Below are 24,918 nucleotides of genomic sequence, written 5' to 3'. Positions count from 1 at the left end.
GGAGCCGGAGCCTTCAGACGGCCCGACTCCCGCGCGGACCGAAAAAGAAGCTCCAAAATGGAGCTTCTTTTACCGTCGCGTTTGCGACGTAGCGAGGCGCCAGGGGCGGTATGTATCCCGCCTGTAACAGGCCTTAATGTTCTTTACCTGGAATGCATGCAGCTCCAGACAAAAATAATTGTAATAATAATATGATGAACAATAGACTCTTCTCTTGGCCAGCTACTGTGACCTCAGCTATGTTATTGTTGCCTTGCATATTAAGAAGATACTTCATTCGAGGAGTGATTATTTATTATTTATGATATTTTAGTCCAGCATATCATCCAAAAGCTAAGAGGGCCATGTATCATTCTTTCCTCCTACTTTTAACTTCTCAACCATCTTGTGAGATAGGTTACACAAGGAGATAATGATTTACCAGAGGATACTAAGGACTTTTTCACATGGGGAAAATTGGAAGATTAAACTGGTCATAATGCAGGGTCATCCAGGGCATTAGGGACAATTTCGCAGCTGCTTTTCAGATGACACTGCACGCAAACAGGTCAGACTCCAGATAGAGAGTGAGGTGAATCAGGGAATAAGCATTTTCGCAAAACTACCATGTTTGCATTTCCATTTCCTTTGTGAATTCACTCTCTTCATGTAATTGCAGCAGTCTGAAAACCAAGTCCCTGATCCCCCTGTTCTCACATTTCCCAAGGTTCCTTGCTGTGCCAAGGTTCTTGTTCTTAAACAGATACACACACACAACACACACCCCTCTTTCCCTCATGCAGCTGCTCTCCTCTTCCTGCAGCAGGGAACAGCTGGTTAGAGAAGGCAGAGGACGCTTTGGAATTCCTCCTGTACAGGAGGTAGAATGGAGAACATGTCCTGGAAAAGGAGGGCATTTGGGAGTTTCAGCCCTCACTGAAATCAGGCAGGTTTATGGAGCAGCCACCTCCTCTTTCTCTCTAGTGTGTGTTTGTGTGTAGTTTTCCAGGAGTTTTCAAAGGGAAACCTCAGCCTTCCTTCCTCTGAAACAGCATCTGGGGCAAAGAAAATTTTCCTCCCCATTTCCCTTCCCTCTCTGGAGATATCTGTGTATGCAGTTGTGGAAATGACAGTTTGAAGCATGTGCAAAAAAATTATTTACAAGCTAGCAACTGGGGTTTGTCTTCAACTGAAACCCAAATTCACTTTCAACACACTTTCTTGCCTAAGTAATGTGTTTTTAACCCCTTGTTGTGCTCTGTGTGTGATAAGCATTAGCAGAAAACAAAAGTGTGTTTTTACACAAAGGTCATGTTTTTGCTCTGAGAACCTCTATCTTTGACGAACCCAGAATTTCTCAAACTATTTCTTTAATTATACTCTGTAAGCAATAGCATACATTACCAACTGAAGTCTTCAAACAAAAGCTGGATGGCCATCTGTCGGGATACTTTGATTGAGAGTTCCTGCATGGCAGGGGGTTGGATTGGATGGCCCTTGTGGTCTCTTCCAACTCTACGATTCTATGAATTTCTATGAATTCCTCACTCAGTATCATACATGTGGAAAAACATTGGGGTAAAGCAGGAGTGTAGGAAATGTGGCCCTCCAGATGGTGTGAAACTACAGAATTCCACATCATTGGCTATGCTAGCTGTATTGAATGGAAGTGGAAGTCTAACAACATATGGAGGGCCATATTTTGGTAGCCCCTGTTTTGAAGAAATGGTACTGCCCATTTTTTTTTCTTCAGATACTGAATGCCAGGGTGGGCAACACATGTAGCATCTCACAATTTTTGCTATCCCAGAGCAGCAACCATGCTGCCAGTACACAAAACACCTTTTTAAAACAAGCCATGTGAGGAGTAACTGTCTTGTTTTCAAAACAGATCATTCAATACAGTTCTTAAAAACAAAAACCTATGTCCATCTTGTTTCTTCCAGTGCAGCTATGAAGAGAACAAAAGCATCCTTACATTTTATACCAGGGGCCGGCAACCCCCGGCCCGCGGGCCAGATCCGCCCCGCCGAGGCCTTGGGACCGGCCCCAGCCTGGTCCTGCCGCTGATTGCCACCGGCACGGGGCAATCAGCGGCAGGACCTCTCGCGCAGAGCCTTTGGCCTTTCGTGCGAGCGGCCTTTGGCCTTGTGCTCTCGTGTAAGAGCGGAGGTGCCTCTCGCGCAAGCGGCCCTTCCGCTCATGCGAGAGGCCATGCAGCGGGCCTGTAGGAGGCCCGCTGCGGTCGCTGGAGCCCTCCAGCAGGGCTCCAGGGGTCGCAGCGGGCCTGTAGGAAGCCATGCAGCCCCAGGCCTTCCTCCGGAGAGAGAGGCCTGGGGCTGTGAGGGCCGTGGAGGAGCCCAGGAGGTGGCAGGCCGCTTCCGTGGGCTCCTTCTCGGCCCATGCAGCCCCAGGCCTCCCTCCGGAGAGAGAGGCCTGCGGCTGCAAAGGCCATGGCGGAGCCCAGGAGGCAGCAGGCCGCTTCCGCGGGCTCCTTCTCGGCCCATGCAGCCCCAGGCCTCCCTCTGGAAAGAGAAGCCTGGGGCTGCAAGGGCCGTGGAGGAGCCCAGGAGGTGGCCTGCCCAAGCCCTTCCCTTTTGCCAAAAGGGCCCCTTGGAGCCCTTTCGGCCGAAGGGAAGGGCCTGGGACGGGTGCCCAAGCCCTTCCCTTCGGCCTCCCTCCCCTTTGGCCGAAGTGCCCAAGCCCTTCCCTTTGGCCAAAAGGGCCCCTTGGAGCGCTTTCGGCCGAAGGGAAAAGCCGAAGGGAAGGGCCTGGGAGGGTGGGAGCTCCACCCCCTCCGGCTTCGGCCCCCCAGTTGTCTGAGGGACAGCAACCCGGCCCCCGGCTCAAAATGGTTGCCTACCCCAGTTTTACACTAACATCACATATCTGTGTTGTATGAATATTAAACTGTCATTAATTTTATACTATGATTACTGGAACAGTAGTCAGTTTTGTAAACCATAGGATGAGTTAGCTAGTTTTCACTATCCATAGTTAAAGGTAATCACTATTTGCCAGGTTCAAGCAATACCACAAACCTCGGTTAGTTCAGTAAAAATTCCAGCCATCATCCCACATCACTGGTTGGACTAATAAGAGCTGACAGAAGTTTCGGTTGAGCAACATCATTTTTTCCTCACCTGATTTAAGATAACCCCAAATCAATATTTGACTCATGTTTTACTCACGTGTGAGTTTTCCTTCCCCGCTAAAGGGAAATCAGTAGACCATAGTTGAAGTTGGCAGGTAAGATTGAGTGTGGTCTGTAAAATAACATAAAATAAACAATTGAAAGTTTGGAGAACTTGAGAGTAGCTTCTAATGAATAACAGAGTGCTAAGGAATGTGGAAGATATATTTATAGAGTAGAAAGCAGGGAACGTTCAAAGGAGAGTTGTTAGGACAAGGTAGACTGTGAACTTGTTATCAGGAAAATCAAAATATTGGAGTATTCTACTATTTACGCACAGTTTCCCCCTAAATTGGAGCAAGATGAATGAGAAAATCCTTTAGGAAGCAGAGTGATTCTTCTGGTAGGATGGATGTGGTCTCCCATTGGGGGTATCACAGCTCTGTGTGTATGTGTTTGTGTGTGATACGTTACTATATAGTAAGCTCTAGTAAATTAAAATACATTTCACTAAGAAAAGCCCCGTGATAGGGTTGTCATAAGTTGGAAATTACTTGAAGCCACACACAGCAACAAAGCTTATGTGAATCAAAGTCTGTCAGATGCATGGAATGTTGTCTCACTTAGCAGATAATTATATGTGCATATATGTAGGTGGAGAAGTTGTAATCAACGGAGTCAGGGGACCTTTTGCATTTCAGTTCCTTTGGATTACACTCTTCCACCCACCTAAGCATGTGTATAATAATCTGCCAACTGGGACCACACAGCATGATTTTTTAAAATCTATATAATGAAGTCAGCTGTATTCTGCTCAAGCTTCTGCCAAATAACATGTGTTAGCCTACAAGACTTAAGCTAATATCCTCTGTTTTTCCTCAGCCCTGAGGATGTACCCTTCTAGGCCCAGCTTTCCACCTAAAAGGGGGTGCATCTCTCTCTCTCTCTCTCTCTCTCAATCTTTCTCTTTCTCTTTCTCTTTCTCTTGTGGCTGCCTAGGAGGATGGGAGAACAACACAACTCCCTATTACTGTTGCTTTTAGTTTGCAGTTTCCTAACACACTGGAAAATCCTTAGTTGCAGCAAGTTCCAAGTATGCTGACAGGTGTGAAGAATATGTTGACACAATGAGTTTGCATTCCCACATGGCCACGTTGTAGAGAGAGAAGTCACAAACCAGCCTTTCAAATTTTAGTGCACTTTTTTCATAGGAACCTCTTTTAAATTGAATTTGTCCAGATATATTCTAGAGCTGGCCAATAGTTTGGAAAGAGCCCCCTGGTTAACAACTCTTTCTTTCTATAAGAGTCTCCAGAAACTAACTGTCTTCTTACACACCATTAAATTCCAGGGAAATCAATGAAATTTAAGTAGAACAGTAATGTGTAGAGAAAACAGCAGGTTTTTAAAATATATATATATATAGTGGTGATATCTTTATTTTTATATACAGCAGAGAATTGAGGATGTAAATATTTTCTACCGGTATAGGTTAAAGTTTTCAAAACACTATAAATCATTCTTATAAAACCTGACTGGTGCAAACAGGGAATAGATCAGCTCCACCACTCTTCACAGTGTGGCTGACAAAATATTTCCAGCTCACATAAAACATTCCATAGGCAATTACTGAGGGTGTGGTAGCCAGACAGCCTGCCCTGTAATACTGAAAACACATTGATCCTCCTTTCCTGGGCTTTCTTCTCTTTCCTCCAATAAAGAAAGCTGAGGTTCTTATATTGGAAAAATACCCCACATGTCCAGGACTGACTAATGTAGAAACTAGGATGGTCCCTTGTGCATTGCCAGCGAAGAAGAAATAAATTACTAAAACCGGCAGAGGCAGCCTGCATATTTCCATCTGATTTTTTTTCTTTTGGCATTTAGAAAGTAGAAAGATCTTTCAGCACCTTTGAGACTAACTGAAAGATAGAAAGAAGTTGGTAGCATGAACTTTCTTCTTCAGTTGCATTTGGTGGAGTGGAAAGCCCAGGGAGAGATCTATATAGTAGTTTGTGTGTGAGCCTACTTCATCAGATGCATTTAGTGGAGCCTACTTCATCAGATGTATTTAGTGGAGTGGAAGCACCAAGGACAGATCTACAGTATATAATAGTCTCTGTGTGAATATGTCCAGAGGAATGCAAAACTTAATGGGTTTCTATGGACATTCTCACACTCAGACTGCTATATAGGCCTCTGGCTGGGCTATCTATTCCACCAAATGCATCCGAGGAAATAAGCTCATACTTCCAATTTCTATCTTTCAGTTAGTCTCAAAGGTGCTGCAAGATCCCTTCGCATACTGATTTTCCAGACTAACATGGCTATGACTTTGAATTTAAATTTAGAAAGAATTACTATAATGAAAGCAGGGATGGGGATACATGGACTTTCAGATATTAGTGAGCTGCATCTACCATAATCCTTTACCATTGGCTCTGCTGGGGCTGATGGGAGTTGCATTCCATTCCAAAAACATCTGAAAGCCCACACATTCCCTAGCCATGGCATAAATATAATTAAAATACATCTAACCATAATGAGGAAGTTTGAGACCAAATGACATGAGTACCATCCTGGTTTGGGTGCTTCTTATGGTTATTTATCTTTAAATTATACCTAAACCAAATAGAGGAAAATTTCAAACAAAAGACTGTGCGTGAAGCCTAGTTGTTAGCCCAGCTAGTGCAATCCTAATGAACCAATGAGAACTTGGTAGGTCAACACTTAGGTAAGTTTTGTTAATTCAGACTATCGCACCTGCCACACCCTGTCAAAGAAAGCTCAGATAACTCAATTTCCCTCTACACTCCCTCTCAAAATGGCATCATGGTTCTATATTTTGAAAAGGACTACAGATGAAAATGGAGGTATTTGAGGGTATTAAAGAAAACTCCATAATAGGTTCACTTTAGGCTTGTCATTCAGTCAGAAATGGCTGGAAGGCGCACAGCAGTGAGAAAGAAACAGGATTCTGTGGGGCTTGTAGTGGGTTGGATGGGAACTGCATGTTTTTGTGGGTTTAGGAAGCTTTCTGCATGATTTGGTACTTAAAATTTCCAAAAGTCATGCTGATATTATTGTTGTTGTTGTTGTTGTGGGATTGGAGGGCTGTGAAGGGCTTCAGAGAACACATGTGGCCCACAGGATTCACTTTACACAACTCTAGTTTTGAAGAGTTGTGTAAGTGAGAATTCTAGAGAATGAAGTATTGGCATCATCATCCTGGCTCATAGCACTCATACACACACAGACATGAAGAGGCCAACAATGATGGAGCCATTCCATGTAGCAAATCTGCAAACCTATTAATCTGGGTGTGGTTTTCCAGCAGCCTATCAATCCCATCCAAGAAATGCTGGAGTTGCTCAGCAACTACCAGCTTGAGGACCGTACCTAACAATGGAATGTTGGCTGCTCACCAATAGTGACTTCTGTTTGCTTGATCCAGAGACAGCATTCACAGAAATAGTCTTATACTTAGGGTCCCCAAAACAGTTTTTCAGCTGAGAGGATGCAATAATAGTAGGTGGGTTGTCTGCTTCCTTACAGTTACTTCCAGGGGAAGAGCAAATTATGTTTTCTGTCCATTGTCATTCAAACATCCTTAAATACAGAAGACCTTTACAGTACAAGCACAAGGTGTATGTAGAAATGCCCTCCCTGTGTTCATTGTAGCTCACTCCCAAGTAAAGGGGCCTAGGGTAGATGACAGACATCCTTTATTATTCCTGGGAAGGCTCAACAACAATCACACAGTTTAATATTTCTTAGCATGTAATCCTTTATTACAGCTCTGATTGCTAATGTCTGAGGAGATTCAACAATATGAACATTAAGGGGGTCCAATTATGCCAGATAAATTAAGGGAGATTTCACCTTTCCCTTGCCTAATCTTAGGGAAGTGTGACTCCTCTTTCCCATTCCCTGTTCATGCTTACAGCTGCAACCACCTCCTTCAGGACAACTGGGATTCTGTCATCTTGTAAGGAAAAATTAACCCCCATCTGGACCAACCAATAAATCCCTCTGTCCCCATTGTTACTAGCTGATACATGCAGGAATACGCCCATAGGTCAGGGGTGAATGTTGAGGTGGAATCTCTTTTCCTGCAGCTTGGATCCATTGTTCCTGGTCCTGTTCTCTGGAGCAGCAGAAAACAAGCTTGTTCCCTCCTCAATATGACACCCCTTCAAATATTTAAACAGGGCTGTCACCTCTTAATCTTTTCTCCAGGCTAAACATCCCCAGCTCCCTAAGTCGTTCCTCATAGGGCATGGTTTCCAGACCCTTCACCATTTTAGTTGCCCTCTTTTGGATACGCTCCAGTTTCTCAATGTCCTTTTTAAATTGTAGTGCCCAGAACTGGACACAATATTGCAGGTGGGGCCTGACCAAAGCAGAATACTATTACTTCTCTTGATCTAGACATTATACTTTTATTGATGCAGCCTAAAATTGCATTGGCCTTTTTAGCTGCTGCATCGCACTGTTGACTCATGTTCAACTTGTGGTCTACTTGGACTCCAAGATCCCTTTCACATGTAGTCTCATTCAGCCAGGTGTCCCCCATCCTATTTCTGTGCATTTTATTTTTCGGCCCTAAGTGCAGTACCTTACATTTCTCCGTGTTGAATTTCATTTTGTTAGCTTTGGCCCAGCTTTCAAGTCTATTCAGGTCATTTTGAATTTTGATCCTGTCCTCTGGAGTATTAGCTATTCCTCCTAACTTGGTGTCATCTGCAAATTTGATAAGTATGCTCCCAATTCTGTCATCCAGGTCATTGATAAATATGTTGAATAACACTGGCCCCAGGACAGAGCCCTGTGGGACCCCACTGGTCACTTCTCTCCAGGATGAAAAGGTGCCATTGTTGAGCACCCTTTGGGTTCGGCCAGTCAACCAGTTACAAATCCATGTGACAGTTACTTTGTCTAGCCCACATTTTACAAGTTTGTTTGCAAGAATGTCATGGGAAACCTTGTCAAAGGCCTTACTGAAATCAAGATATACTATATTCACAGCATTTCCTTCATCTACCAAGCTAGTAATTTTATCAAAAGAAAGAGATTAGATTTGTCTGGCGTGACTTGTTTCTCTGAAACCCATGTTGATTTTTTGTGATTATGGAATTGCCTTCTAAATGTTCACGAATGATCTGCTCCAGAATCTTTCCTGCTGAAGTAGGGTGACAAATGTAAAGAATGACATGACTTTGATCAGTTTGAAACCCAAATTTGCACTGGCAAAGCAATCACAGGAAGGCCTTGGTTAATGTATGTGCTCACTCATACTGATGAATAAAAATTTTCTGGCCAGCACTGTCAGTGACTGTATCTGAACAGCTTGCAGCCACGCTTCCATTTTACAAAGGATGGAGGTATAAATCAAATTTCTGTGGTTCAAGAGGGACAGGATAGATTCCCGCCTCTTTTCCCAGACTACTGCTGCAGTTGAATCTACTCATTTCTCTCACAGACTGGCTAATGCCTTTTAAAACAATTGTAACAGATCACCAATGCATGATCAACAGAACTGAAGGAAGACATTCCTTTTTGATCACAAATGAACTGAGGTATAACAATTCTGCAGCATATAAATTTTATTATATTATATTATAAAGTATGTTTTGCAGTGTTGATAAATGAAGCCAGTGAAATTGCTTTTCTAAGACTTGACAACTTAGGTGCAAAAGACTTCCTTTCTGAACAGCAAGCCAATATATGCAAGAGATTTGCCCTTTGTTGGCATGTCTTCCTGGGAGAAAGGATATGTGTTCATAAACTTACAACTGATGCTGAACCTAATATATCTACAGAGCACTGGGATCAGTCTCTGTTTGCTGAGTTCAGCAGTCACTAGGAGCTTTTGTTTGATTAACTTGGCCTTCAGCGGGAGGACTCTCTGCTGTCTCTACTATTTCTATCTTAACATTTGTCAAGGAAATTAAGATATTATATTTTTTTTTCCTTTTGAAAAAGTGCTAAATGAAATAAAAGATTAAATAAAGCTGTTGTTGCTGCTACTTCTAACTCAGATACTGTATTATGTTGCAGTCTAATAGATATAAAAACCTTCACAGAATCATAAAGAGTTGGAAAGGTACCTTGGAGGTCAATTTATGGCAGAAACTGTAATTCCAGGATACAGCTACCCCATCCCTAGAAGTTACAGCATCACTCTATTTTAAAATCTTCAGCAAAAGAGAGTCCAGCGCCTTCCAAGGCAAGTTGGTCCCATTCTTGAAAAGCTCTAAATGTCTGAACATTTTGTCTGACATTTGGCTGAAATCTCCTTCTCTGTAGTTTCTACCAAGTGGTTTTAGTCCTATTTATTTATTTATTCAGTTGGTATCCCACTTTGCTCCTTCTGTAGGACCCCAGGTGGCCTACAGCATGTAAAAATCAACATGCAATTAAAACATTATTTATACAAAAGTTTACAAAGAATGAAATAAGTCAGAAGGCACACAACAACAACAACAATTAAAAACAAGTGTAAAACAATATGAAAACACTGATCATGATTTTAAAAAAAAGCCCTGGCAAAAACTCTGTCTTAGCTTACCATCAAAAGGAAAAGATAGAGGGGGGCAACTGAACCTCCTGTGGGAGGGAATTTTACAATCTGGGAGTAGCCACTGAGAAGTCTGTCTCCTGGGTCTTCAACAAACAACCTTGTGATGGTAGTGGGACTGAGAGAAAGCCTTCCCTTTTGAATTCTGCCTGGGAATGGACTGGTATGGCCACAGCATTTTGGACCTGCTTAAGTTTCTGAGCAGTTTTCAAAGGCAGCCCCCCATAGAACATGTTACAGTAATCCTGTAAGGGTGTATTCATGGCATGTGTTACCGTGACCAGATCTTATGTCTCAAGGAATGGGCACAGCTGGCACACTTGTTTTATCTGTGCAAATGCACTCCTGACGATTTCTGAAACGTGCACATCCAGCCTCAAATCAGAGTCCAAATGTGCACTCAAGCTGCAAATCTGAAATTTCAGGGGGATTGTAACCCCATCCCTATTCCCTGATCTTCCTTCCAACCAAGCTGGAGCACCTCCATCTTGTATGGATTTTGTTTCAATTTCTTTGCTCTCTTACATTACTGACACCAGACACTGGTTTAGCACCGAAACAACTTTCTTGCAACACACTAGTGACACTTAACTTCAAAACTCTGGATGTCCTCTCCCATGAGGTCAATTTATAATATATGCAATAATCAATTTCATCTAGGAACCTCTGGAGCTGAGAGACCACCACACACTCCAGAATTTTGCCCAGAAGAGGGACATTGGATACTGGCCAGTAATTATCTAGTACTGTCAGCTCAGGGATAGTATTTTCAGTAAAGGCCTCATCACAGCCTCTTTTAGACAGAATAGAGCTCTGCCTTGCTGCAGTGAGGCATTCACCATTCTCCATACACAATCAGGCAGGCTCCCATAACTGCTTTTATAAGCCAGGGAGGGCATGGGTCTTGTATCCATATTGAACCTCTCACCTTTCCAAGGATCCTGTCCACATCCTCAGGCTGCACAAACTGAAACATATCAAAGGACAAGCAAGAGTCAAGATTACATCCACTGGACCTGAATTAACCACAGCGTCCACATCATACAGATCTCAGTGATTTTATCTTCAAAGTATCTTGGAGATTCTTCATAAGAGGCTCCTAGGTGGTCTACCTGCTGATTTTGTAGGGCAGAGCATAAAAGGCCCCTGACTGTTCAAGACAGCTCTGCTGGATAACACTGTGCAACTGCAATGGGGACAGAAAAGCTTTCTTAGTTTGCATCACTGTCATGGCATAGGCTTTCTAATGAGCTCTTGCCAGTATTCAGTCAGAATGACTCTGAGGTTTCTGCAATCAGCTCTCTAGTCTCTGACCCACTGATTTCATTACTACCAGCTTCCTAGTAAACCAGGCAGCTCACGTGGATCTGTGGGAAGGGATGCATAGGTGGGTTGTGTCCACACCATGACAATTTTCAAATTATAGAAATCTGCCAGGGCTTTAGCTGGATCAGAAGCTGTGTCAACAAGACAGTCCCCAAGAGTCATGAGGAATCCATTCAGATCCATTAGCCTCCTGAGGTGGACCCTCTTAATTGGGTCCTGATCCTTGTAGAGGCTCTGAGTCTTGTAAAATCTAAAACCTGTCAGGTATTGATTGATCCATGGCAATGGGACTATGGAAATTTTCTCCATAGCCAGATCACTATCGTCCTGGCCAATCTAGACAACCAGGGCCAGATTGTGTCCTGAACATGGCATCAGATACTACTTGGGACAGACCCATGGTTGTTATGGAGGATATGAAGTCCTAAGCCACTTCTAAAGAGACATCTCAGCATGGATGTTGAAGTCCCACAAGACAAGAAGTCGGCAAGGCTCCAACACTACCAATGAGGCCAACGGTCAGTTCAGGAAGCAGGGAGTTCGGTGGCACACTAACAGAATTCCTAATCTGCTCCTTCAACCCACCTCCAAAAACACACACTCAGGCCCAGCAGACTGTAGGACAGGGTGCCTGGAGAAGGAGATGGGCTCCCAACAGATAGCCGAAACTCCAGCTTCCCACTCTCAAAGCCTCAGCTGCTGCTAAACAGAGAACCCAGGTGGACAATGCTGGGAAAGATTCACAAACATCTTGCTTTATCCAGCCAGGCCTCTATTATATAAACCAGGTCAGTGTTCGCATCCAGGATCACATCAAGGATGTTTTTTCCATTAACTGACCTAGCATTGACCATCAGTATTTTCAGCCCAAGGCTAGTTGTTTTCTCCATATAGCAGGCAGGGAGGGAGGGAGGCATAAACATTATGAGAGAGATTACTACTTAAAAAAACAACAACAACCCTACCACTTAAAAATAAATTCACAAATAGTAGTTTTCCTGTGTACTGGCAGCCAAGAAGGAACCATTTTCTCCTAGTCAAAACATATGCAGTTTGGGTTGTTGGCAGATATCTTTATTTGGAAGTTTGCATGGAAAGATTTCTGGGTGAATTTTACCCCCATATAAATTGACACAGGCATTGGGGGGGGGGGGGAGAGAAAGTAATATCCAATTGGCCTTCCATACCCATGAACTCCTGATCCATGGATTCAATTTTAATTTAATTTAATGGGACTCTAACATCCGTGAATTTTGGTAAACACGGGATGTTGGAACCAAACCCAGTGGATAGCAAGGGCCCGCTGTAGCATGTAGTTTAAAAGACAGACTGTCACAATTTAACTCTGGTGAACTGAGTTCAAATCCTTCCAAGGAACATATTTCCTCTCTAGTTTTGGGCAAGTCCATTAGCATTACCACTTATAAAATGAAAATACTGTATTAATGCCTACTTGCCAAGCTTATTTTAAGGATTGCTACACATTCTTTACAGTGTTTTACATATTCTAGAATCATATGAAAAACATGGTGTAGCAATTTGTTCTTCAGTGATACTATCCACTTTATTCTGAGTAAGTCATAAATAGATCAGATGTTGCAGATAAAGATAAGCTGGTGCCAGAATAGGTTCCTTGCAGCCATTGCCCACTTCCCTACCTCGCTGTTGTCACAAACCAATGCAGCTTCTTCGGTGAAAAGGATGTTTCAGTTCTTTGTCCCTTTAATTTGAATTTTCTGCTGTGGACACTATGTTCACATGTATTGTCTCATACTGTCCTTGCCCTTGGGGTCTCTTCCAACTCTGTGATTCTATGTTAATTCTCATACAGTCAGGATTTACCCATCTGTTGCAGATTGAGGATGAAAACACCATTATATGATGTTTACAGATCAGATCAGCTCTTGCACAGCATTAGTATGAACATGGGGTGGGAGGTCAAGGGAAAAACAGAGATATAAATGCACAACCGAGAAGCAGCCAGAAAAAATTACATTATTAAATGCACCATGTTATTAATCTCTCTCACTCTGTGTATGTACACATAAGATATATATCCTATATGTATACATGAATGTACACATAAACTCTGAGAGAGAAAATAACATTGTGTGGAAAATGTGTGGAAATATGTGTATGTGAATGTACACAAACTCTGAGAAAGAAAGTAACATTGGGTGGGAAATGTAAGCTTCTTTAAAAATACATATTTTCCCCTCTCACCTGGGAGTACAGTATGTCCAGTAGGACACAGAGATTCGCATGCAGTTCAAATATTACAGCTCTTCTGGTTACAGAGAAAGACAAGTACGTAAGTTCAGAAAATGCTGCAACAATTCTAGGAGGAAGAACTTGGTAACCCTGATCAATACTTGTGTAACAAACAGTATTTAATACATTTCTGCAGCACTTGCATAACTACATTCCACACAAGAATGGCAGATGCAGTGGCAAAAGATTCTTTGCTAAATTCCAGATAAAAACAATCCGATCTGACCCCCTTCCTCTGCACATATGCCACAATCAATTGAGGAATTGTCATTTTTTGATCCAATAGTCTTTACAGTTATCAAACTGCAGTCATATTGCAACAACATAGTTTTGAGCTTTGTACATATATGAAAATATATTTATGCTTATTGTCCATACAGTCATACACATTTGTAAGGTTTCCTGCAACTTTATAATGCTATGAAACAAAGTAAACTGAGTAGAGTCATAAGTAAAAATATTGAAAATCTACCATTGGGGAGTGGCTTTTTAGAACCAATGAAAAATGCACAACATTGTGAAGAGTAGAGGGCTGACTTGATGTTAAAGCCCTGAAGTCTACTTGTAGATGTAGCAGAGTTAGTTATATTCAGCTGTTCCAGATGCAATGTGCATTTTAGATTATACATAGCACTGCTGAGACAACAAAACAAAACAAAAACAAAACCCAAGCCTACCCATAATGACTGTTTTTTTTCCAGTTTATAAATGTGTAATCATGTTTTATTGATTTATTTTTAAAACTCAGTAGCCATCCTATAACAAATCTATTTCCAGGCAACATACAGGAATATAGAATCCAAAAATTCATGTAAAACTAATCCAAAACCAGCACAACACAGCAGTGAATTAAAACTAACTGAAAACAGATCATATGCAAATAAAGTTGCCATAATTCGCTACTAAAAACAGGGACAAAATGTAGGAAATGTTGTCCTACATTTTGTCCCTGTTTTTAGTAGAGAATTATGGCAACCCTATATGCAAAGAGCTAAAAGAGTCAGAGTTAAAATTTACATTAATAAAGCATAAGTACACAATTGTACACAGGATTTAAATGGCTGTGAGAATAAAAACGTATCTGTTTGATACTGAAAGCAATCAGTATCAAAGGAACTACCAGAGGGAGTTTGCTGGGGAAACACATGCTACATCATCCAGGTGTTCCCTAGATTTGTGTTCAGTCTTAGCAACAGGTTCTTCAGTAGAGATGCAATAAATGAAAAGAAAAAAACAGTTGTTTTTACATTAGCAAAAGTCTGTTAGTCATTTTGAGTGGTGCAGTTGAAAACTATGGCTTCATTCGTGAGCACAGTATCAATTTCTTTGTATTTATAGAGAGAAAAACACAGGCGACATAGGATGAAATTTGCATCATATGTTGTAGCAAATCACATGAAAGATTAGTATTTTGAGAGAAAACTCCATTTAATTTGATAATTACTATGGGTAGGCGACAGGATGAAAACATGGGTAAGGAAATGTACAAAATGAATTGGAGCAAAAGGCAACTGAATTTTCCAGCTATAGAACAGCAAAAAAATGTCCCATCTGCAGAAGTATCACAGTTCTGCACATACTGAAGTTGCACTTTGAAATATGGGAAAATACAGTTTATTTCAATGTAAATGTGCAACTTTCAAGACCATTGTGAGAACTGTGTGCAGCATCTGGCCTGGGAGGGAGTGAAAGGCAGGTCCAACTCCATCAGGGCTAGCCAGAGCAAGAGGAAGGGTCCTCTCTGATCCATCTGCTTTGGCCCAAGCCTCAGAGGGAGAGAAGAACCATTAGACTTGATCCCTTTCCCCACCGCCATTCCCTTCTCCTTTTGTGTCCTGTCTTTTTAGATTTTAATCCCAAGGGCAGAAAACCATCTGAATAGCTATCTGTAAGCTGCTCTGAGAGCCTTTAAAGCTGAACAACAGGGTATAAATACAATAAATAAATATATGAAAAAACAATAGCTCATTTTCCATATGACAATCTTCTCCCCAGACTTGAGCATTCAGAAAAGCTTTTAATTAGCATGACTAGCTGAAAAAATGTAGCATTTAAATTTCTGTGTCTAAACAAAAATAAGTTATTTGCTCAGCTGTGGAAGTCCAGTGATAACTCCTTATAAAAGTGGGTAAATGATCACTACACGCAGGCAGTGTAAGTATCAGCTTGAGCCTAATTAGTTAGGGAATCAAGAAGAATTTTAAATGTTAATTAGGAAAGAAGAATCCTACTGTATGTGCCTAATTTACTGTACAGGATTAATTTATCTGAGCTAGCATGAAGCAATTAAGGAGGTCCTGATTATATTTTCAGAAGGCTTGTATTAACATTGTTCTAATTGAGGATGCATTGATCTATGTTCTCCCAGACTGCGGTATATCTTTGCTTGAACTTGAAACACTGGAAACCAGCTAATGATCTGGAGGGGTGGGAGATTTGCATCCTGCCTGGATATTTTTGAACAAGTCAGACTCAGTTTTTTTATTTTTATGTCAGGAACTGTTGTTACAGCAGAAGTGGGCATTTCCTTTTGTTTTATGTAGTACAGTCAGCCTTCCATATCCATAGAGTCTTTATCCACGGATTCAACCATCCATGGCTTGAAAGTGTGTATATATATGTATGTATGTATATATATATATATATATATATATATATATATATTCCAAAAAGCCAACCTTGATTTTGCTATTTTATATAAGGGACCCCATTTTACTACACCATTGTATATAATGGGGCATGGATTTTGGGAGTCCTAGAACCAAAACCTCAACAGATACCAAGGGCCCACTGTAGTATATTCTTACTTCTTTGTTGTTTTGTGTGCCTTCAAGTCATTTCCAACTATTGCAACCCAAGGCAAACCTATCCTGACATTTTCTTGGCAAGAATTGTTCAGAGGGGATTTATAATCGCCTTCCTCAGAGGTTGAAAGAATTGGATCTACTCAAGGCCACCCAGTTGGTTTCCACAGATAAACAGGAATTTGAACCCTGGTCTCCAGAATCCTAATTCAGCATGCAAGTGTTATCATATTTGAATTACCTACACATGCTTTTAGTATCTTGCATACTCAGCAGACGGTCTGCGGGGAAGTGGAATTCTACTTGCTCCCTAGTGTGTATTTCCTTGGTGAATAAAATGTTTTTCAAAGCTGCACAGAGGGACAGAGTCAAGTAAATAAAACATCTGCATTTTAATACCTGTGTATGTTTGGTGTGAAAATGGTTGCTTAAGAAAGAATAAGGTCCTTTGAAGCTTGATCCTGAACAGGTTGCTTTGTGTTCTGGTGCACTTATGATATATTTGATTGTGTTATGTATCTTAACTTTTTTCAAGTTCTTTACAAAGTTTTTATTTGCTATTATTTTAATGTGCTGTATTTTTAAAACATTTTATTCCTGCTGCCTTCAAATTAATGTTAGTTGGGTTCATGGTATATCTTATTGTTGCTAGTATTATTATGTTGCACATTTTAATGTTTTACATACTGCCTGGTCAGGGTGGTGTGCTTTAAAAGTGGGTTAGAAAACTTTTAAACAAATGTGCAGATAAATGCAGGGACAGTTGTGGGCTACCATATCAGTGGAAAGGTGAAGCTGTTTTTTTTTTATATATATATGAGCTTTAAAGGTATTATCCACTGTGTTGAACCTAATTCAAGAAAAAAGTTCATTATCTTGGAAAGCTGCTTTGAACTTTGGAGTAAAATTCACCATCTCATTGTATGGAAACTACTGCCATAGTTTTTTTGTGGGGTTTTCAGGCTATATGGCCATGTTCTAAAAGACTTTCCTCCTGATGTTTCACCAGCATCTGTGGCTGGCATCTTCAGATGCCAGCCACAGATGCTGGCGAAACGTCAGGAAAAAACTCTGCTAGAACATGGCCACATAGCCCGAAAACCCCACAAAATACTATGGATGCTGGCCATGAAAGCTTTCAACTCCATATATCTACTGCCACTTCATGTGAAGGGGTACTAAAAATCCCACTGAGTTCCATGGGACTTGCCTCTTGCTGGCTAGGATTGCATTTTGTATAATTTGTTGTTATGTGCCTTGAAGTAATTTCTGACTTATGGTGACTCTAGAGTGAATTTATCACAGGATTTTCTGGGGCTGAGAGTGTGTGACTTACCCAAGGTCATCCAATAGTTTCCCTGGCTGAGCAGGGGATCAAAACCTGATCTCTACTCATAGTCCAAGGCTCAAGCCAGTATACTACACTAGCTTTGTTCTGTATAATATAAGACAAGAAATTAACTCTGGGCTAGATTCCCTTGCCTCAGTCTCACTTATTACTAAGCCCAGAAATGTTAGTTGAATTACCAAACTTTACCAAACACTTATTCAATACATTTATTCCCAGGTTAGTTATAAATGGCCTAAGTCTCTAGATGTACTCAAAGATGTGATTCAGTGCTCAAAGGAACCTGGAGGCCTCCTCATACTCTTCCTTGACAAACTGGACCTTGCCTTCACCGTCTCTCCACCTTTTGCATGCAGGTGTTACAGAAGATCAAAAGAAGACCCACCAACCTTCTGGAACTGCACAATGTGTCTGGAGGCCTTGATTAACATAATGCAGCTGGAGGCTTCACTGTGTTTGCACAGTAAATGCACTCCACATTTTTGTCTGAACTTTGAAGGAGCTATCATGGCAACTGAACCCAACCTCTAAAACAGATTCAGCAACATGTTTGGCTCCTTTAAAGTTTGGACTAAAATCTGGGAGGGCATCATTGCCTGCTTGGCATGGGAGTCACCAGTCTTGCAGAACATGGTACCCATGTCCAGTATCACCCACATCTCCCAGCATTCTGAACATTTCTAAAATGAACCAGATGCTCTTTGCCTTCATTATCACCAACACAGTAAGCGTGCAAAAGGAAGGGGAAGAGAAAATACACAATTAATCCAGACAGGTTATATACGAGACTCTCTGCTTTTTCAGCTCCCTAATGTTGTCATTTGATGCCCAAAGAGCTATAAGAGTATCTATGGAGATCTGAGCCAGTTTGTCCCTTTTTAAAGAATGATTCTGAAGTCTCTAAACATCACTTGTACTCCCAATTGAGACAAGCCAGAATAATATTCCAAATTTGGTTAAAAAAACAAAAAAAAACCCTTATTATTTGCAGATGGCTCAATCACTCAGATGAGTCATAATTATTTTGCCTTTCAAGTATACTGTCAGTTGCTTAAATCTATTATTTTCTTCATTCCAGGACTCTGAATTTGACCCATTGAAGTTTACTAGCATCATTGAATGTGAAGAACCAAATAATGACTTAAGTAGGTTTCGAGGATTCATGTGAGTATATCCAGAAATTTCATATATTCATGAAAAGTCAGCTTGCTGTACAGGTTTCTGAAACCTTTATTTATATAGCCAAAAGTTTGCTGGACATATCATAAGATGACATGACTCAGTGGAGAAGACTAATTGGAAGCAGTAGGGAAAGAGACAGAGCACAGTACAGAAAGGAAGCCTTGGCCCAGAGTTTGCAAGATTTGAGCAGTCCTGTTAATAATAAGGTCTCGGAGATCTCTCACTCTTTTGGGTCATCATAAGATGAAAATGACTTAACAGCACATGAAAACAATGAGTTTGGTCAATTCACAGGATATGTGCTTATGCTGAGAGAGGGAGATCCATCTATTTTCAGTCAGTATCAGTTTCAATTGTATTCATCCATATATGGTTTGTATATAAATTTGTATTTGAAAATAATTTTGTTATAGAACCGGCATTTTCTAAATGAATTTTAATTAAATGTCTGGATTTTATCCTAAAATATGTAATGTGTCCTTATGGGGTTTGTTCAGTAGTTATGCAGAAGATAGCCTTCCGTGTTGTGACTCCCACTTTGTGGATTCTCTCCCCACTGAAATTAGACAAACTCCCAGAGCTAGATGTTTCTACAATTAGCTAAATATCCCCTTTTAATGAATTGCTTTAATTGTTTCTGTTGTTTTATTACTTTATTATTTTCAGCTACTGGAATTACTTTAGATGTTTATATTATAAACTGTTTTGCTATATTTTAAAGGGGGGGAGAATAGGATATATTTTTTAAAAGAAAAGAAGCATAAATAATAAATGAGATATACATTTTACTTGCATCTGATACATCTTTTGAAATAAGAACCTCTTTACAATATGTGAAATCTGAAGGATAATTATATTTTGATCGACAAATCAGTCTAGGAGCTGTAGATCAGGTAAGTTTGTATCAGAATTCATGAAAGTCAAACTTCCAAAACATCGCTACTAGCAAGAAGCAAGTGTTCTAATTAACTCATATGACTGATAGTACGAATCTGTTCATCTTATGCCTGCATATGCAGCAGTTGCTCAGAAAAGCGAGATGGAGATGCAGGTAAGATCTGTGAAAACCTTGATGTGAAAGTGTTTCCGAACATGAACAATTCACAAAACAAAACCTAAGGCCTCTAGATAAATTGAATAAGAAATACAGTAAATCGTGAAGCAATGCTAAACTATTTGGGGAAGATATAGTAAAACAAAAATAGACATGGAAACACTGTAAAAGCTCAACACAGGTCTGTTTCTTCTAAGTCGTTGACCTCAACCAGTATGAATGGAGAAACCCTTTTTCAGTCTTTGGGCTAGGTCTCAAACTCTTTCAGTCATGTGAAAGTATTAAAGTCTTTGTGCTAATGTAAACACAAGAATAGTTGTGTTACATTTTATCAAGGCTCCATTTTGTCCATCATACTGTTCCAAAGCTGCCAACTCAATGGCTCCAGTAATCCAATAAATGGGCTTAAAAGCAACCAGTGTTTTTTCTCTCTTACCTCTCTCTCCAACAGCTAGTATTGCATGATGCCTCTCGACTCAGAGGTTCTGTGCAGCTGCTATAGTTAGTCCTTCTGTGAATTTTGGTAGTCTTTTTGCAATCCACCAAAAAGCAGGGGCATTGCCACTTCTTGTTCCCACTTAACGGATAATTCGGTGCCTTGATGAATTGGTACAAAAATAGTTCCAGATTCCCACTGTTTGTGCCAATTTTACCAATTTGGATCAGGCATCTTGGCCTCTCCTAGCCCCGACTGTCCCTGGCCCAGCCTCCTTACTGGCTTCTTCTGGCATCCTTCAGCCTCTAACTGGCTTCCCTATTTTCCCTGTGGCCTCCTTCTGTTCCCCACGGCCGGGGAAGCTTGCAGAGAATTCTCCCCGGCTTCTCTGCGACCTCCTTCCCAGTTTTCCCTGACCTTCTTCCATTCCCCATGCCCAGGGAAAGTGGGAAGGAGGTCGCAGGAAGGCCAAAGAGAAGCTGGTGGCCCAGGTATGAAGAGGCAGGGAGGCCTGTGACGGGGAGATGGTCGGGGCCATTGCAGCTGCCCCCCCCATCACTGGTGGCGGAATAGAATCTGCCCCGCCTAGTTCCAACTTGAGCCGGGGCGGATTCAAATCTGCCTGTGGTTCCCACTGGGATGAATCAATTTATTTGAGGATAAATCAATTCATCCCAAAAAACACCCCTTTAACCCAGCGTCTTTTTGACACGGGTTAAATGGGGAAAAAACATGGCCTAACTTTCCAAATCACTTCAGCAATTCGAATTAGGTGAGAACCATGGTTGTTTTAACCGGGTCATTTCAAATCATGATCTGGTTTAAACCATAGTGGGAACAACCCCCTTGGAGAGCAAATTCCATAATTATATGTTGAATGAAGAAGTGCTTCAGTTTCTCTATCCTGAATTGCTACCAAGCATTTCATTGAATTCTACTATTAACTAATGCTATGCCATACTCTCTCTCTCTCTCTCTCTCTCTCTCTATATATATATATATATATATATATATATATAAATTCTCAGTGTTTTTCTTTGGTGTTCTGGTGGTATGTAGCAAAAACAACTGTTGAACATGCACTTGGATACATTTCTGAGGTGAAAACTTGTTTCACTACTTTAAAAAATGAGGAGACAAACTTTTCTTACCATTTTGTACTGAGAAATCTTCAAGACAATTCTAAGTAAACCTGAAACCATCACATCACCTGCTAAAACCTCTTTTGAATATCTAGAACATCCTCCTCTATGCATTTCATTTCATAATTTGGATCAGCTTCAGCTCACTCTCTCTTCACCCTCCCCTTTCATCTCATACCCTAACCTGCTGCATGTGGCTTTCATTGCTATCTGATAAATATCACGACTATCTTGGTATCTTTCCGTTTGCACATTTCTTGTAATCTTGTTGTTATCTTAATAAAGATATTACACTAATTTAAAATAAATAATAATAATAAAATATTTATTTGTATTCCGCCTCTCCCTTTTGAGGATCAAGGCGGGTAACAGCAAAATAAAAAATTTAGATGGAGAGATTCTTAATTTCTTATACTGTTACCTTAACCATGCAATGTAATTCCTTACTTCTTACTGCCTCGTTGGTCCATCATAAGGAAGAGAGATCATTTCTAAAAAGGCCACCAAAATCTAATAGACCCATTGAAACAGTTATAGAATGGTGAGTCAACATTCATGTAAATCTCATTTATTCAATGAGTCTTCTCTGATTGGGCCTAATATTAGGATTCAGGCCTCTGCAGTGGAATAAAACACTGAACAGTTTATATTTTTCTAACAGGATTTCAAAACTATATTTTCCCATGCCATTGGTGGTGGCTTTCATTCTGACTAAGGATTGCTCCCTCTCTCTGTTTAACAGCTCATGTGTGTGGCTGTATGAATATCCACAATCTTTGCCCTAGGCAGACGCATATCCATGTCTACACACCAATCACAAACCCACCTTTTTTTGCGCTTTTTGGTAATCAAATCATCATTGTACCTCTTTACATAATCTGAGCATTGTAGTCCAAGAAGCAACTTCCCCAAGTTCTGTGAATTTACTGTCTCAGAAAGCAAAGAAAGTGAAGCAGGAAATTACAAATTACAAAGTTAAGGGCAACACATTAATAACATTAGACAGTTTAGATCTTATGTGGGTGTTACAATCTCATCTGGAATCATTTCTGCTTCATAGAAAGCAATATTTTAAACTGAAAAAATAATTTGTTTATGAATAAATGTTTATATGACATTCACATTAAGTTATACAGAGATATGAACTTGTTATTTGACATTGAATAACTTTGATAATGTTTTAAATATTTTCTGAAAACATATATGGAAAGGCATACTTTAATGATAACAGGTGTATTTCTTACAAAACACCAGATAGTGATCATTGTTTTGTTGCAGTTGCAAAAATTCAGTTCTCTTGAGTAACATCTTTCTCCTGAAAATGCACCATTTAAAAATATATATAAAGAAAAGATATGGTTAAGTGGTGATACGATAGCCCTGTATAAATATTTGAAGGGGTGGAGCAAGCTTGTTTTCTGCTGCTCCAGAGAATAAGACACAGAGCAATGGATGCAAGCTACAAGAAAAGAGATTCCACCAAAATATTAGGAGGAAATTCCTGACATTAAGAGCTGTTCGACAGTGGAACACACTCCCTCAGAATGTGGTGGAATTTCCTTCTTTGGAGTTCTTTAAACAGAGGCTGGATGGCCATCTGTTGGGGGTGCTTTGATTGTGAGTTCTTGTATGGCAGGGAGCTGAACTGGCTGGCCCTTGTGGTCTCTTCCAACTCTATGATTATATGAATTACTTACAGTTTTTGAGCACCAATGTTAGTTATGTGAATAGTTTCAAAATAACTATTATCAGTTCTCCATTTTAATGTATTTTCTTTCTTGTGCATATAACCTATCTGGCAAAGAACCATTACCATCAGTGCAGCACTACAGTATCTTTAATCTCTGTGTTAATCAATAGAAGCATAGGGGCAAACTCCAAATAATGTCAATCATGCATTCAGGACAAAAGGGTCATAAGCAGAACCAGCAACCTCTTTCCTAGGTGCTCTAAGGTAAAGATTTTAGGCAAAGATTATACTTTCCTGACAAACATTTTGCATCATAGACTGTTCTTATCCTTGCTATGGTCAAAAATTAGTATTATTGAACTCAGATATATTGATTTATTATTGAAATGTGTGAAATCCTAAATCAGATAGAAGAGTTAACCAATATGAGCTTATGAAAATCTTTCTTTGACCTGACTTTTTATCTTACTCTGCCAGGTTCCACAGATACATATGATAGTTTGGGGATGAAAACAGGAATAAGAAGATGAAAAGCACTGGAAATTTTAGAAAGTAGCTATGGCCAACAGCATCTCACAATTAAGCTGTTGTCTGTGACAGCTAAAAAAAATAATCTGAGTTAGGAGTTTATCGCATTATATATATATATATATATATATATATATATATATATGATATTTCTTTTGCTACCACGTGCTCTCACAAATAGAAGTTGCTCATGTTTCTGCTGACATAGTAAGCAAGGATAACTGATAGCCGGCAGTTAATATAAGAGTGCATTATTTCATTTACTAAGGGCTTTTCGTTTATTTTAGCTATCTATATATCTATCTGTTTATCTCTCTGACTTTGTAAACATATCATAAAAATGAATGCAGTGGGACTGAAAACACTTCAGAATGAATTACACTGTGGGTCGTTAAAAAACAATAATTTCCTCACATTCAGGAGGTTAACTGCAAGGTTTTAGCAACTACTAAATGATCTTCAAGCTTCATATTCAACAAGATGGGGAAAAAATCCATGTGAAATTATGTAAAACTCTACCTGAAGAGCAAAAGTTTTCTGTGAAGGAAAGTAAGAATTATTGTTACTGTTTATAGACTATAAAGATGTCAAGTCTCATCTTTCTGTCCTACCTAGATGTCTTTCAGAATTTAAATGTGTCCTCCTCTCTAGTTAATAGCAGCTATTTATAAATAAGTTGTTGTTTCTTTTTTTTTCCCCAGAGTGCATAAAAGTGGGGAAAAGGTAGCACTGTATAAAGAAAATCTTTTGTTACGTGGATGTACCATTAGAAATACAGAAGCTGTCTCAGGAATAGTAATCTATGCAGGTAAAAATGTACTTTTCTATGTATTTTTACACTGCATTCCTTTTGATCTCCCGTAGTTCTCTGTGTATATGATAATGCAATTCAATTTCTTTGGCAGGGCATGAGACAAAAGCCTTGTTAAATAACAGTGGACCACGTTACAAACGCAGTAAGCTGGAAAGACAAATGAATGTCGATGTCCTTTGGTGTGTCCTCATACTTATCACAATGTGTTTGTTTTCAGCACTTGGTAAGTTCCCCTAACTTTCAGTTATGGAGCATAAAATATGGAGGTCAAGAAAATAGTAATTAAAAAATTATAGACAATTCTATTAATTCACTTATTGGAACAAACACAGCTAGGTCAACTAAATTCATGTTTGAGAACTAGCTCTGCTGGATGACATTTAAGTGTATGGAAGCAGAATTTTCTTTCTGTATTTACAATTTATATACAACACTCTCCGCCATTAAGGTAGCAGCTGAAACAGTGTACAGCATAACCAGTGGGGTCCCACAGGGCTCTGTCCTGGGCCCAGTGTTATTCAATATCTTTATCAATGACCTGGATGACAGAATTGGGAGCATACTTATCAAATTTGCAGATGACACCAAATTAGGAGGAATAGCTAATACTCCAGAGGACAGGATCAACATT

General features: G+C 40.1%; 1 protein-coding gene across 4 annotated transcripts in view; it reads left to right on the top strand.

The window, feature by feature from the left end:
• Positions 1 to 24,918, top strand: part of LOC149319331 (phospholipid-transporting ATPase VA-like) — a 170,229-nt gene that overhangs the window by 76,004 nt on the left and 69,307 nt on the right. For all 4 annotated transcript variants that reach the window (XR_016280173.1, XM_089511491.1, XM_089511490.1 and 1 more), the window contains 3 exons: positions 18,520 to 18,605; positions 24,175 to 24,281; positions 24,379 to 24,510. Coding sequence is in view for 3 of the 4 variants with exons in the window: in XM_089511491.1 (XP_089367617.1) it covers positions 18,520 to 18,605; positions 24,175 to 24,281; positions 24,379 to 24,510 (325 nt within the window). In the remaining variant the exon portion in view is untranslated. The remainder of the gene's footprint in view (positions 1 to 18,519; positions 18,606 to 24,174; positions 24,282 to 24,378; positions 24,511 to 24,918) is intronic.

Source organism: Sceloporus occidentalis, unplaced genomic scaffold (genome assembly GCF_023333645.1).
Source record: "Sceloporus occidentalis isolate IW3139 unplaced genomic scaffold, rSceOcc1.0.p SCAF_2, whole genome shotgun sequence".
Classification (NCBI taxonomy): domain Eukaryota; kingdom Metazoa; phylum Chordata; class Lepidosauria; order Squamata; family Phrynosomatidae; genus Sceloporus; species Sceloporus occidentalis.
The sequence above is the reverse complement of the archived record's forward strand: the minus strand, read 5'-3'. Positions and strand labels throughout refer to the sequence as shown.